A 13,544-nucleotide genomic window follows, 5' to 3' on the forward strand; every position below is an offset into this window, starting at 1 on the left:
TCTCCTTCAAGACAGGCTGCCGCCGCCACCCTTACCTTCCTCTTGTGCCGGTGGATGTCCCCGATGGAGTTGGCCACGGTGTTGGGCCCCAGCAACATCCGCGTGCTGCGGGGCCACTCGGTGCTGACCAGGCTGTGCTCGCCCATCAGGATCTTGCGGACGTTCTCGGCGCCCGTCACCCGGACCAGGGGGCGGCCCAGCAAGTGGGTCTTGAAGACGTTCCCATATTTCTCCCTCCGCGACGACTGGAAGTAGGAGCCCTGAAAGAGGCAACCGGGAAAACCCTCCTAAGTTGGGAGAAACCCGCTTCCAGTTCTGAGGTCCCTCTCGACACCAGAGACAGCCAATTTATCACCGCCATCCCCAGATATTTGAAAAGCACTCTGCCTCCCCGCTCATCTCAGCTCTGTGAGCACCCGGTGAGCCTGCCTAAGCCGCAGCTCCCCGAAGCCCAGACTCACAATATGTGGGATTATAAAGCATCTTTGAACATATGCAGAGTGCCTTTTCTTTGTTGCATTACAACACAGAATTGGGGAGAAAGGCTCTGGTGCAGAGTGTGGCCTTCTGGCTGGCTCAGATCATGTCCTTTGCCTTCCTTTGGGAGTTTAAGCATGGGGTGGGGGCCTTCAACCCACAGCACCCTCCTTCAACCACCTTCCCTGAGTGGGTCCGTAATTTCAAGGAGCATTGACGTGCAGGGTATAATCAAAATTGGGGAGAGGCTCTTCCGTTCACAGAGGTTAATACCCGAGCCTTCTTCCTGAGCAGGGGGCTAAGAAGCAGGAATATAAGAATATTATAGCATTAAGAATTCTGGGCCGCCTTGTTTTCCTTTTCCCTCCGCAGCCCTTTTTTCTTTAGTGTCATGTCTTTTAAAATGGCTAAACTTTGGGGGAAAGGAAAAAGAAGGTGCCGTATACCTAGTCCATCTAGCTCACTATTACCTACACTGACTGGCAACAGCTCTCTGGGATTTCAGACGAGGGTCTCTCTCCACCCTAGAGCCTGGGGATGCTGAGGAGTGACCCTGAACCTCACCTTAGCTGCACCTGCAAAGTCACTTGGATCTGCCGTGTTTGCATCTCTACCCCACACCAGTGGGTGGGGGTGGAGGGTCTTTTAAAAACTGGCTGGCAATGTAAATGCTAAGGGTTGACATTAGAGGGGAACAGAGAATGTGAGGCTGTGAAAAGGAACCCTCCATTCACAGATTTCCAAACCGGAACATTTCTAAATAAATGACAGGTGGAGCATTGGAAATATTATCAGTGGACGATGCTTGAGAAATGGGGGGAAACGGTGACCCTGGTCTAGGGAAGAAAGTGCAAACTGCAGCCCTGCTGAAATGTATCCTGCAGAGCCCAGATTGCAGAGCAGGGGAGGGGGGCAGGGGTTGGGGCCACAACCCCTGGTGAGGCTCCCCTCCTCCCCTGTAGCTCAGTGAACTTGGGCAGAGGAGATCCAAGTTCAGCTCTTCCTCAGCTCACCTGCCCTCGTCCTTGGTCAAGCCCACAAACATCTTCCAGATCCTGCGGGCACAGCAGAGCTCCTGCAGATGGAAGCCTGAGCAGATGGCTTCAGGAAGTAAGCCAAGTTACGTGTCGCAAATGAACACGTACACCCCTTCCAAAGATGTGGGGGCACCAGCAGATGGGATGGGGGAGGGAGGATACTGCAATGTCCTCTCTCATCCACCAGTTCTCTAGAAGCATAGGGTGGTAGAGTTGGAAGGGGCCCTAGGGGTCATCCAGTCCAACCCCCGCAATGCAGGAATCTCAGCTCAAGCATCCAATACAGGTGGGCACCCAACCTCTGCTTGAAAGTCTCCAAGGAAGGAGAGTCGTCGGATTCTCCTTTCTTGTAATTTGAGCATGAGGAAAGGCCCACAGGGAAGGGGCAGCCCTGAGCCCACCAAGGGCTGCAACTGACAGACCACCATTCCTCATCCCTTCTATGGACACATCTCAACATCATCCGGATGGTTATGAGGAACACAAATGATGCAACAGCTTGATAATTAGCGCTAGTGAGCTGTGTTTAATTCTGGGGCTCTCACCTGACCGGGAAGACCTGTCCCAACCAAAGCTATGAGGGATGGTCATTGCAATTGCTCGCGGGCTCTCTGCACATGCTCAGGTGTACATTCTGACCTTGTAAGCCCTGAAAAGAGGACTTGGGGTTCACCATGAACCTCGACAAAAGCCCTTCAATCACAATGCAGTTATATGTGAAGTGAAGCGCACCCAGTGGACCTTCGCAGCACCCTTAGCAAACTAGAGTTCCCAGGATTCTTTAGGAGGAATCATGTGCTTCAAGCGTGAATTGGAGGTGATTTTATGTGGGTCAGATGCAAGGTGCAGATGTCACACACAGCTTGGGAGGGTTCTCGCTGTTGTGGCTACTCCAGAGTCTGGCTAATGGCCAGTGGAAACCGGGGATCCTCCTGCCCTGTCCTTTGCCTTGCCCTCTTAGGGTTGGAAGGGGAAGGATCCAGCGCATGGGAGTTTTCGCTCCCCCAAATATTGGTGGGTTCCTTTCATTCAGGCAGCTGGTGGAATGAACGCACAGAGCGCGTCTGAGCTGACTTAATTCCCCCAGCTTTTACGCACACCCCTATCCCAAATTAACAAGGATAAGAGAGCCGGCTCACCCCACTCCACAACCGCCCTTCTCCCCTTTGCTTTCAGCCCCATAAAGCTTCTTCAGTCATGTGCGTTTTTCGGGGCGTGGGTGGGGTGTGGACCGACTGCCTTAACGCACTGCAATTATCCTTGACTAAGTCGTTGGACAGAGTTTAGGGCTTTTAATAACTTTCCCACATGCCGGTCCGGTCCTTAGCAGGGGAGAGGGCGTGACAGCAAGGAAAGGCGACCTGAGCACCCCTCCCCTGCCTTCACCCCACCCCTCACATATCCTACGCACATCTCTGCTACCTCCCCCACCTCCAATACCAACATCAGGTTTTTTAGGGGGTTTACGTGCCCTATAAAATTTCGGAGAAACTGTGCAAAGGCATCTGCCCCTTTAAATCCAGCTCTGCGGCTCTCCCCCGAGCCGCTGCAGGGTCTCTAAGCGAAGAGGGTGGCGGAGCCTTTGGGGGGCAGGTGGGGGGGCGGCGGAGGGGGGGCGCCCGTGTGTGCGTGTGTGTTTTTAAACAAAAGCACAGTTGTGAAGTTCAGATGTTCAGGTGACCCTGTTTCTTGATCTGCGTAAATATAATTAAAGTACTTTTTGTGGCATTAATAAAGGGTTATTTGTACAACATTTCCATCACTGTACAAAGGCCGCCTTTATGTGGCGAGAGTTTTCGAGCCGGAGTCCAATTTATACAAAATTTTTTGTATTTTTAGCCCTGGACTCTGTTTGGATGGAGCCTTGTGGAAAAGGGAGAACCCTTTCTCGGTCCCCCTGTAAAAATCTGATAAATTTCTTTTAAAAATAAAGCCCTATTGAGTGAGGGCAGTTAACCCTTGCGCTGCTGGCAGGGAGCTCCCCTCTCTACCCCCTCCATCCATGGAGGTCTCTCCTGCTAAGTCTGCGATGCTGTTCCTTCTGAGTTTAGAGACGAGGACCCAGAATAGGGTTTTCCTCCAGCTGGCGGAAGGAGGACCCATCGCGGCGGGAGGTGTTCCAGAGCTGCACCCTCCGCGGGAAAAGGCAACCTGCTTGCCCCCCTCCCACCTACCAGCAAGACATGAGCCATGGGCAATGTCGCAGCATCTCTGAGCAAGAGATACTTTCCTAAGGGGCTGCGGTGGGAGAGCTGCCCCTCCCCAGAGTTTAAGGGTTCTAGAACAGGTAATAAAGTTTGTGCATTTCGGAGAGGTGCGAGACAAGGAGCTGATGGGTGTCCTATTGAAAGGAGGGGTTGTCTTTTGCTGGGTCTACCTTCTCTTTCTGCTCCCCACCTTGCATCTCCCTCTCGGTTTAACTCGGGAATCTCCACGCGCGCGCACACACACCCCAGTGATCGCGTTCCTCGAGAGGTTGTTCAGCATTTAAGAAGGTTAATCCCGGGTTAATCTCCCGATTATCTCGACCCGGGGGCTTCCCCGCTGCTTTGCTCAGCGAATCTCGAGATCACCCGGGCGGCTCTCGGGATTCCAGGCGGAGGGAGCTGCCGGAGTCCGAGCGAGGCGCCGCTGCTGACAGCACCACCAGCCCGCCCCCTCGCTGCGGTCCTCCCCGGAGCCGGTCCTTACCTGGCGGCTCGAGGGGGTCCCCAGGCAGACCCCGCGCCTTAAAGGTGCAATGCAGCCCGCCACGCCGGCGCCTGCCTTCGGACCTGAACGGGGCTTCCTAAGCTCGTTGGGCTGGGGGGAGAAGTTTTTGAAGAGAGCCCTCCTGGAAACGGGGAGGAGACCGAAGCGAGCCCAGCGCCCGGGCACCACGCTCGGCTGGAGGGAGGTCACCAGTTCGAGCCCCGGCTGCGAGGGAGGGCGCCTGACCGTTAAGCGGTTCCGGCCCCTTCCGAGGCTGCAGAACCACGCGGCGCGGCTGGAGGGGGGGGGAGAGACCTTTCGCTTTGCAAACCCCTCAAGGATTGGCTGGGACTTGGGGAAGCTCGCCTGTCGCGCACAGGACTTGCTCTCGAGGAAAGGGGCCAGGGATCGGCGCGCGCGGGATTTGCAACTGTGCAAGCCACACGTTTTGTACGACGGCGGGGAGCCTCCAGCAGCCACACGGTGCGTCCTAGCTGCCCAGGACCCCCGGAGCTGGCCGGCCGGGGCGCCCGGCGGAACGGTGCTAGGAGGCCTCCGGCGAGCGTGGCTGCGTCTGCGCCGCTCTCCCGCCCCCCGACGCCGGCGGGCTTACCTGCAGGAGCCAGTGGAAGGTCTCTCCGACGAGCGGGAAGCCCATGGAGCCCTTGGGGATGGGCAACTTGCAGCTCTTGTCGCGTGTGGCGGCCCAGCGGAGCTGCCACAGCTGCTGCGAGACGGCCAGGAGGAGCGTGACCGAGACGAGGCAGGCGACGACGGTGGCCAGCGCCGAGAGCAGGTCGAAGCCCTGGAAAAGCATCTTGCCCGGTGGCGCTGCTTCCTCTGAGGAGAGTGTGGGGGGCGCCCCCCGGGAGGTAGCCGCCGAGCCGCGCACCGGGCCGGCGGGGGAAGGAGAGAGAGAGAAAGAGAGAGTCGTCGGAGCGGCGCGCCGGGGAACGAATGCGCCCCGGCTCTGGGCAATTTGTGGCTTTTAGAGAGATTGGGGAGGGAGGGAGGGGAGGGAGAGATATAAAAGCAGCTCCTCCCCACTTATAAAAGAATGCGAAAAAGGGGGGAGTATCAAAGGCGAGGAGGGGGCAAAAAGAACCTCAAAGAAACTCCGGTCCCCAAAAGCGACTCTTCCCAATTCTCCTGCTGCTGCTGCTGCTGCTGCTGCAAACTCTGGCGGGCTTGCGCCAAAAAAAACTTCACAGAAACTCTCAAATAACGAGGAAAGGGGTTTCTGTTTGTTTTGCACCAAAAAACGGGGGGGGGATATAAATAACGACTGCAGGGTGGTTGTTGTTTGTTGTTTGTTTGTTTGTTTGACTCAAACGGGGGTGGGGAGGAGAAGCAGAGCAGCAGGAGGAAGAGGAGGGCGGGAAAAAAACCGGCCCGGAGGAACTGAGCGAAAAGCAGACGCGTCTCCAAAGCCCAAGCGAAGGCGCAGCGAGCTCTCCGGAGCAGGACGGCTGTGTTGCGCCCGGCGGCGGCTGGCTGCGGGTGTCGCTCCGTCCAACTTGAGCGGCTCTCTTGAGCGCCTCTGCCGGGGGCCGGGCTGGGCTAGGCTGGGCCGGGCTCGGGGGGAGGAGGAGGAGGAGGAGAACGGGCGGACGGGGGGAGGGCAACGGCGTCGGCGCTGCTGCTGCTGCTGTTGCTGCCACTTTCCAGCACTGCGCCTCTGTCGGGAGGAGGAGCCGCTTCGCGCCGCGCCAGTTTGCGGGGAACAGCCCCGGCGGGTGTTTATATAGAGGCGGCGCGGGCCGGTACTCTGCCGGCGGGCGGGGGGGAGCCCCTCCTCCCTCCCCTTCGAGGCGGGGGCGACTGCGACGACGGGAGGGGGGCAGGAGGCCGGGCGCTGGAGCGTGCCAGCTCTGGCCGCGGGCCCGCCGGGAGAGACGCGCCGAAGAGCCTTGCTGGACGCCCTCCGCCGCCAGCCGTCGGCGCTCCGTCCCTGCGGAGAGAAGAGCACACCGAGAGTCCGTCAGCCACGGAGTGGGGCCGTCCCTTGGCCAGAAAACGGCGACGGAGCACATGGACCCCCCAACCTGCCCCCCATCCAGTCTGCTGCTGCTGCCGTCGAGAGAGGAGAGCCGGCCGAGCTCCGGAGGGGAGAGGGGAGACCGGTGCGTCCCTGGCGGGAACCACCAACAGACCACCGAGGGTGCTCCGGGTGGCCCCCATCCCTTGAGCGAAGGGAAAGGAAACGGTCTCTAGCGAAGCGCCGCCGACAGAAGGTGAAGGAAGAGGAACCGTTTCTCTCAGGGCCGCCGCTGGCCACAGGAGCTCCCTCGAGCCGTTGCTACATTTCGACCCTGTCGCCCAGAAGCCAAAAGGACGCCCCAAACTTCCATCACGGAAGGGTCCGTACGCTCCACAGCTTCTGTTTTTATTTTCTGGGGTGCGGGGAAGAGGAAAGAGGGCAGTGGCGCGCGAGTCGCGGGGAGGCATTCACCTCTTAACAGTTCTTTGCTTCAACACAGGTCTCTATCTCAGGAGATACGGGGAAAACCGACCATCCTCTCCCGCATCTCATGGGAAGATCTCCTGCGCAAGGCCTGTTGCAATGGGCAGGAGGGAGAGGGAGAAGAGGCACTGCAGGCACCTCCGGTTCATTGCAAGAGGGGGTTGTTTCTTGGAGGGGTGCCTTGTGCAGGAGAAACTAACGCGCTTTGCAAAAACGCCTGACTCTGGGCGCTTTCTGGATCCGCCTGGCTGGGAAGCACCTGGGAAGCCAGGTGACGCTCCCTTCAGGGGTAAGGAACACAGGTAGGACACGAGTCTTTCCAGCTTGAGGGGGGTGAGGGGGGCAGCGCTGTGCAGCAGCCTGGTGGAACCTTAGAAAGTGGCACATTTTTGTGGCATAAGCTTTGGTGGAGCCCGTTCCACCCCCTTAGATTCATGGTTATACAGCAGAACAATTGGTGATACCATTGCAGCACAACCGGCTTAATTCTATAATATTAGGTAGTGTAGTGTAATAGATGGACCAACTGTTTTACAGAACCAACTTTAAAAAAAAAAAACAAAGAAAGAAAGAAAGACACCTTAAATGCACCTGAAACATGTTTGTTTTAATCTAAGTCTGCTGGTTCAATAGCTCCCTCACTTAGGTAGCCAGCTGGAGAGGCAGGATCCGGACTGCGTGTTAGAGTCACCCAGATTTAGATCCTAAGCCCACAATTAGGGGTTTCTTGGGTGCTTTTTATGGGGGAGGGAGCTGTCAACTTTTTATTGCATTTCACAGTAACCTTTTCTTTTTGCTGTTCTTTTAATATTACGTTTTCTGGTGCACTGTGCCATCTTTGCTTTTAGGCACCCAGGAAATAAATCACCAAACATGATGATTGCCCCCACAAAACCGAACCTTGAATGCACAGCTGTGAGAGGCTCACTGGAGACCCTCCCCCCATGGGGATTTGGCACCTGGCAGAGAGGAGTGAGGTCCCCTAAAGTGCCTGAATCAACAAAGGTCTTCAGATGGGGTCCCATGTCCACACTGATCACGGAGGGACAGCGATAGCCAGGGATGGCTTGTATGAGTGAAAGTCCCTTCAAGAAACGGAACTGCCCTGCTACAAACACCCCTCGCATTTCAGCAGAGACAACCCACGCTGGCAATCAGTGGGTGGTGGATCTTGAGCAAAAGGCATGGAAAGGGACTCTGCAGCATCGAGGCAGAGATGGAATTCTGGAGAGAAAGTCAATGCACAAACAGAGTGGTCTACAGATTGGTGTTTTCCCTCCCTTTAACCCCTAAATACATCTCAGGGGTCCAGCTCCCTGGTAAAAGGTCCTTTCTTGGGGGTTTGTTCAGGCACATCATGCTTAGCCCACCAGAAAGCCACTCCCAAGAACTCTGGTCTCTGTTTTTCCCTAGCAGCCAGAAGGAATAGCACAAGTCAGGGCAGGTAACAGAGGCTGGCCCATCGTGCTGCTGAGGCAGCTGCCTCTGTTTCCTAGATGCCACCCGTTTGCCAGTTCCAGGGCCAACATTGCTCCTTTACTTGCTGCAGCTGTATCCCTCCATGGAGCTCAATGTGGCATTTGTGGTTCTCCCTCCCCTCATTTAATCCCCACAGCAGCAACAACCCTGCAAGGTAGGTTAGGCTGAGAGGCAGTGACTGCCCCCAGCCCCAGGTTACACCCAGTGAGCTTCGTGGTGGATTTGAACCCTGGTCTCTCCCAGGTCCGACACTCTAACCACTGCACCTAGCTTGAAGCTGCACACAGGGCCTGGGTACAAACATAAAACAATCCATACTGATTTGGTTTTGCTTTTTGGTAAGGGGCTTGCTGACCTTCTCCATCAGCAGGAATAAAGAATGGGGAGTGGTCAGAGCAGCCCCCAAGAGGCTCATGAGCCTTTCCCTATTGGGGTCTCCCCAGTGGGGCTTTTTCAGGAAGGCCCCACCTGCTGCTGTGGGGGGTTTCAAAGGGGGAGTGGGGTTCAGTTGCCTTCCTTCTCTTGCTGCTGTTGTGGACTTCAAGAAGATGCGTCTTCCATGGCCCAGCCCAGTTGAGGTCTCCTGATGTTCTGATGGTCAGCTGTCTGTGTGGAGTCCACGGGCTCAGGGTGAATTAAGAGCCCAAAGCAGAGGCTTTTCGGACACAGCCGAGGCCCACAGGAGAGACCTTTGCCGATGTGGCTTTGCAATGCAATGTTAGAAAGCACACCAGACCCCAGGCACGCAGACACAGAGCCCTGGCCTGCCTCTCCCCTTCTGCCTTAACAGCCCCATCATAGCTCAAGAGAGGCTCAAAGGTGACCTCACAGAATCACAGAGCTGTCGAGTTCCAAGGGGACCCAAGGGTCATCTAGTCCAACCCCCTGCAATGCAGGAACTGGATTGGCTCACTTGTAAACGGACTCGGATTTGTGGCAGAAGCATCATGTACACAGTTTAAAACAAATGCAGCCAGTGCTTTACCAAAACACACACTTGCAATCTGAAAGCAAGGGAGAAATCTCTTCTTTCCTGACCCAGAGACAGGCCCTGATCCAGAGACACAGCACTGCAGTCTTGTGTGTTTAACACCAACCAATCGGGTGGTCGGTGAGGCCAACTCTGAATTTTCTCTAGCGCCCCCACCCTCTCAAGAAGAGAGCCAATTGGTCAGGCAGCCCTCTGTGGCCCTCTGTGGGTGGTGCCCAAATCCAGCTCCAGCAATCTCAAGCCCAAGACAGGTTTACCTGTGCATTTCCCAAGGCAGCAGTGGATCTTGCCCACTGCCCATGAGCAGATTTCCATAGCAGGTTCAGGTTCTCAGCTGGGGAGAGTAAGAGCCATGGATACGGGTGAGAAAGGAGACCCAGGAAGCCACGGTTCATGGGGCCTGATTTGGGATCACAGCAATTTTGGAGATCTGCTTGATCACTGTGCCCCCAAGTGGGAGGGTGACTAAAGAGCTAAGACTGGGCTGGGGGGGTGTGATCTTGCCGCACCCTGCTCCAAGCTGTTTTGCTTTCCCTTAAGTTTTGGGGCTCAGTCACAGGAAAGTCAAGAAAGAGTTTCACACACAAGATGCCAGAGAACTGTAGTCCCCAAGCACAACAGCGGTGGGAAGTTCCCCTTGGCTGTCTGCCATGGATGCTTTAGCTGAGATTCCTGCATTGCAGGGGGTTGGACTAGATGACCCTGAGATGTCCCTACCAACTCTGTGATTCCTGCACAAACCCCACTGCAAAGAGTCCAAGCTGTGAAATCGGCAAACTTCTGCTTTTGAGCAACTCCCATTGATTTCAGGAGGCCTGTGCAGGAAATCATGTCAATTCATGAGACTGGCGGGGTCATATGGCTTTGCGGCCCCCACCCTGCTCCTTCAGTCGTCCTCACAGCCTTCTCAAAACAAAGGTAACTTAAAAGGGTCGACTTGTATCCCCCAAATTCAACTGATGTGCCACAAAGGAGGAGATTGTTTTGTCTCCACATCAATTCGCCCCCAGCCCCAAAGCAGGGCTCTTCTGCAGCCTCCGGGGTCTGTGCAGGGCAGGTGTAAATGGTCCGGCCCCAATCCAGCCCCCAAGTCCAGGTGCTTTGGCCCTTTGCGATTACAGATCTCCCAGTCCACTCTCTGCCCTGTAACCCCACCTGGTGGACAATTTGGGCTGCGCAACGTTTTGTCATAAGCTTTCCCCTAGAATGTTGTTTTGTTTGTTTCGTATTAAAAATGCTGCGTTTGCTTTCTTAAAAAAATTATAATTATTACTATTATTACTCTACTGATCCAATCAATATCAGTCATCTGCCTACATTACAGACTCTGGATTCAACAAGAAGGATTTTTACATCTTTGGTTTTTGTGCAAATTCACCTTCTATTTTTCCTGATGGCCACAGGTGGGGGCCTTCCTTGCTGCTTCCCTCATCCCAGCTAACTGTGGCCCTGAGACTGGCTGCAACTGCCACTCAGTGTGTCTGAGACTGCCAGCCCCCCCCCCTTTGGCAAAGGGTCTTAAATCTGCAGGTGAACCTGGAGAAGGACGGGGATGGAACATTCGTTTTGCAAAACAACTCCTTGGGATCTCATTGGCCAGTTTGGCCCCTCTTTGGGGAAAAGTCAGTGAAACAGATATGGCGCTTGGAAAATAAGAGCCTAAGGACAGCCTGCAGGATGAGGCCAGTCTACTCCAGTATCCTCTTCTCATTGTGGCAAACCAGATGCCTGTGAGATCCAAGCACCAGAACCCGCTCCCTTCCTGTGGTTTCCACTAACTGGGATTCAGAAACATTCTGGTTTCCAAATGTGGAGACGTACCAGAGCCGTCCGGCTAGGAGCCACCGATGGCCCTCTCCTCCTCCATGAATTTGCCTGGCCCTCTTTTAAATCCGTCCTGCCGAAGGGAGTTCCATAGCTTAACACTCTGCGTTGTGTGAATAAAGACTGCCTTTGACCTGTCCTGAACCAGCGCGAATCCAGAAAGCAATGAAGCCCAAGGGCTTTTGTCATTCTAGTCTCTGACACCCCTATGATAATGTTTTGTTTGTTGTCTGCAAATTGACATTGGGGGGGTGGAGAGAGAGAGAGTTACCTTGATGACTGGATCCGGCTGTTCACAGCCCAGTCATTGGGCAAGTCTCTGCATTTGAACCCAGCGAGGCTGATGCCAAGGTGAGGTCACAGCCTTTGTGAACTTGGGACCCTGTGAACTTTGGGTCACCAGAGATTTTCACCAGAGCTTCCTTCTCTCCAGCGCCTCGGCTCATTTCCGAAGCTGAGCGATGCATCACTAGCTCATTGAGTCCTGCCCTGCCCTGGGTTCTCCAGTGTGTACATAAGCCTGCATGGCGCTTAATCTCGCTCTCCCGACAACACCCAACTGGCCTGCCTACAATCTGCCCTTCTCGACATGGCTTTCATCCAACCACCTCTTCTCAACAAGTCGCCTGGCCTTCGGGGAGAGCAGTGGGGAGGATTATATCCCAATGGGCAGGCGTCCTTCACAACCCCCACCAAAGCCATGTCCCTTCCAAGAAGTATTTTTCAGGCCATGCCGATACTACGGCTGCAATGCCAAGCCAGCTATTCCCTCCTTCCTGCTGCCTTCCAGTCCGCAGGAACATGAGAAGAGCCCCCCTGTACCAAGCCCAGGCAGGGTGGCACTGTGGGTTAAACCACTGAGCCTCTTGGGCTTGCCGATCAGAAGGTCGGTTGTTCGAATCCCCGCAACGGGATGAGCTCCCGTTGCTCGGTCCCTGCTCCTGCCAACCTAGCAGTTTGAAAGCACGTCAAAGTGCAAGTAGATAAATAGGTACCGCTCCGGTGGGAAGGTAAACCATGGACCTGGGAGAAGGGGATTTTGGTTTCCCAAATGCGGAGGGCGAATTGAAGGCAGAGGGTGAAGTTGAGAAAAAAGGCTAATGGGAAAAGGAGGAGGAGGACAAGTTCAAGGCAGCTCTGAAAAAGATGGGGGAAGGCAGCTGCAGGGGCCGGACTGGATGACCCACTGGGGTCCCTTCCAACTCTGCAATTATATGATTCTAAGAGGTTCCAGCGACTGGCCTCACAGCAGTCAAGAGAGGCTGTATTTCTTAATACAGGGGGAGAATGGCTTGGAAAGACTGGAGAGTTTGACTCTATCATCATCATCATCATCATCATCATCATCATCAGTCTAAAGTCTAAGGGCAGGTTAAGGTAAAAAGGTAAAGGACCCCTGGATGGTTAAGTCCAGTCGAAGGCGACTATGGGGTGCAGCACTTATCTCGCTTTTCAGGCCAAAGGAGCCGGTGTTTGTCCGCAGACAGTTTTCCGCGTCATGTGGCCAGCAGGATTAAACCACTTCTGCCACAACAGAACACTGGGATGGAAACCAGAGCACATGGAAACACCGTTTACCTTCCCGCCACAGCCGTACCTATTAATCTACTTGCACTGGTGTGCTTTCGAACTGCTAGGTTGGGAAGAACTGAGACAGAGTAATGGGAGCTCACCCCGTCGCGGGGATTCGAACCACCGACCTTCCAATCAGCAAGCCCAACAGTTTAAAGCAATTTTCAGTCACAAAAATGACAATGCCAATCTACAGCTAATCTAAATGTTAGCAGCGCACGGAAACATTGTTTACCTTTCCGCCGGAGCGGTTCCTATTTATCTACTTGCACTTTGACCTGCTTTCAAACTGCTAGGTGGGAAGGATGTGGTTTAACCCACAGCACCACCTGCGTCCCTGCTCGACCACCCTCTTAAAAATCCCTAAATTTATGTCAATGCCCAGGTTTTTACTATCCTGCTCTCTCCCTTGATTTCCCTTCTCAGCTGCTACGGTGTAGACACAGTTCTCTCCCCCCCCCCATGCTGCTCCCCCCCCCCAGTTTCCTCAGCTGGCTAAGAATGGGTGATCCAGCTGGAAATGGTGCTGTAAATGTGATGTTGCTGCACTGCTATCTCGCCAGACAGGGCTGTGGTGGATCGAGCCCAGTGAGGGCAAGTGAAGGCAACTAAGGGCGATGGCTTCTAATGTCCTCGCTTGGCCCTCCCTCCGAAAGCAGAAACACCTGCAGCCCAAGTGAAAAGCGTGGAGCTCTCTGCATTCAGGTGCCGAAAGAGGAGCAAACTCTCCCCCTGGGGGAAAACGTGCTCCCTGCTTAGAATCGTGGAGTTGCAGACTGGGACAGGACATCCAGGTGTCATCTAGCCCAACCCCAGCAATACGGGAATGACAGCTAAAATTAGCCCTGACTCAAGCCTGTGTGAACCAATGTAAGCTGTGAACGCCATTATCCACACTTTGAACATTTCATTGAAACAGATGTGAGCTACACAAGAGACAAACTGGCAAATTAAGCAAACAGGTTAGTGCATGGGTAGGCAACCTAAGGCACAGGGGCCGGATCCAGTC

At 54.8% G+C, this 13,544-nt stretch overlaps 1 protein-coding gene and 1 long non-coding RNA gene across 2 annotated transcripts in view; one reads left to right on the forward strand and one right to left on the reverse strand.

Annotated features, from left to right (window-relative positions):
* CYP26B1 (cytochrome P450 family 26 subfamily B member 1) overlaps nt 1-5,170 on the reverse strand; it is a 31,459-nt gene extending 26,289 nt beyond the window's left edge. The window contains exons 1-2 of the mRNA XM_083571478.1: nt 4,819-5,170; nt 36-260 (exon numbers count right to left, since the gene is read on the reverse strand). Of these exons, the coding sequence (XP_083427604.1) occupies nt 36-260; nt 4,819-5,022 (429 nt within the window). The 5' untranslated portion in view covers nt 5,023-5,170. The remainder of the gene's footprint in view (nt 1-35; nt 261-4,818) is intronic.
* An 836-nt stretch (nt 5,171-6,006) lies between these two features.
* LOC310742534 overlaps nt 6,007-13,544 on the forward strand; it is a 353,556-nt gene continuing 346,018 nt past the window's right edge. Inside the window, exons 1-3 of the long non-coding RNA XR_014538520.1 lie at nt 6,007-6,565; nt 6,686-6,940; nt 7,518-8,391. This is a non-coding gene — a long non-coding RNA (uncharacterized lncRNA). The remainder of the gene's footprint in view (nt 6,566-6,685; nt 6,941-7,517; nt 8,392-13,544) is intronic.

Source organism: Podarcis filfolensis (genome assembly GCF_964270895.1).
Source record: "Podarcis filfolensis genome assembly, chromosome: 9".
Taxonomy (NCBI): Eukaryota; Metazoa; Chordata; class Lepidosauria; order Squamata; family Lacertidae; genus Podarcis; species Podarcis filfolensis.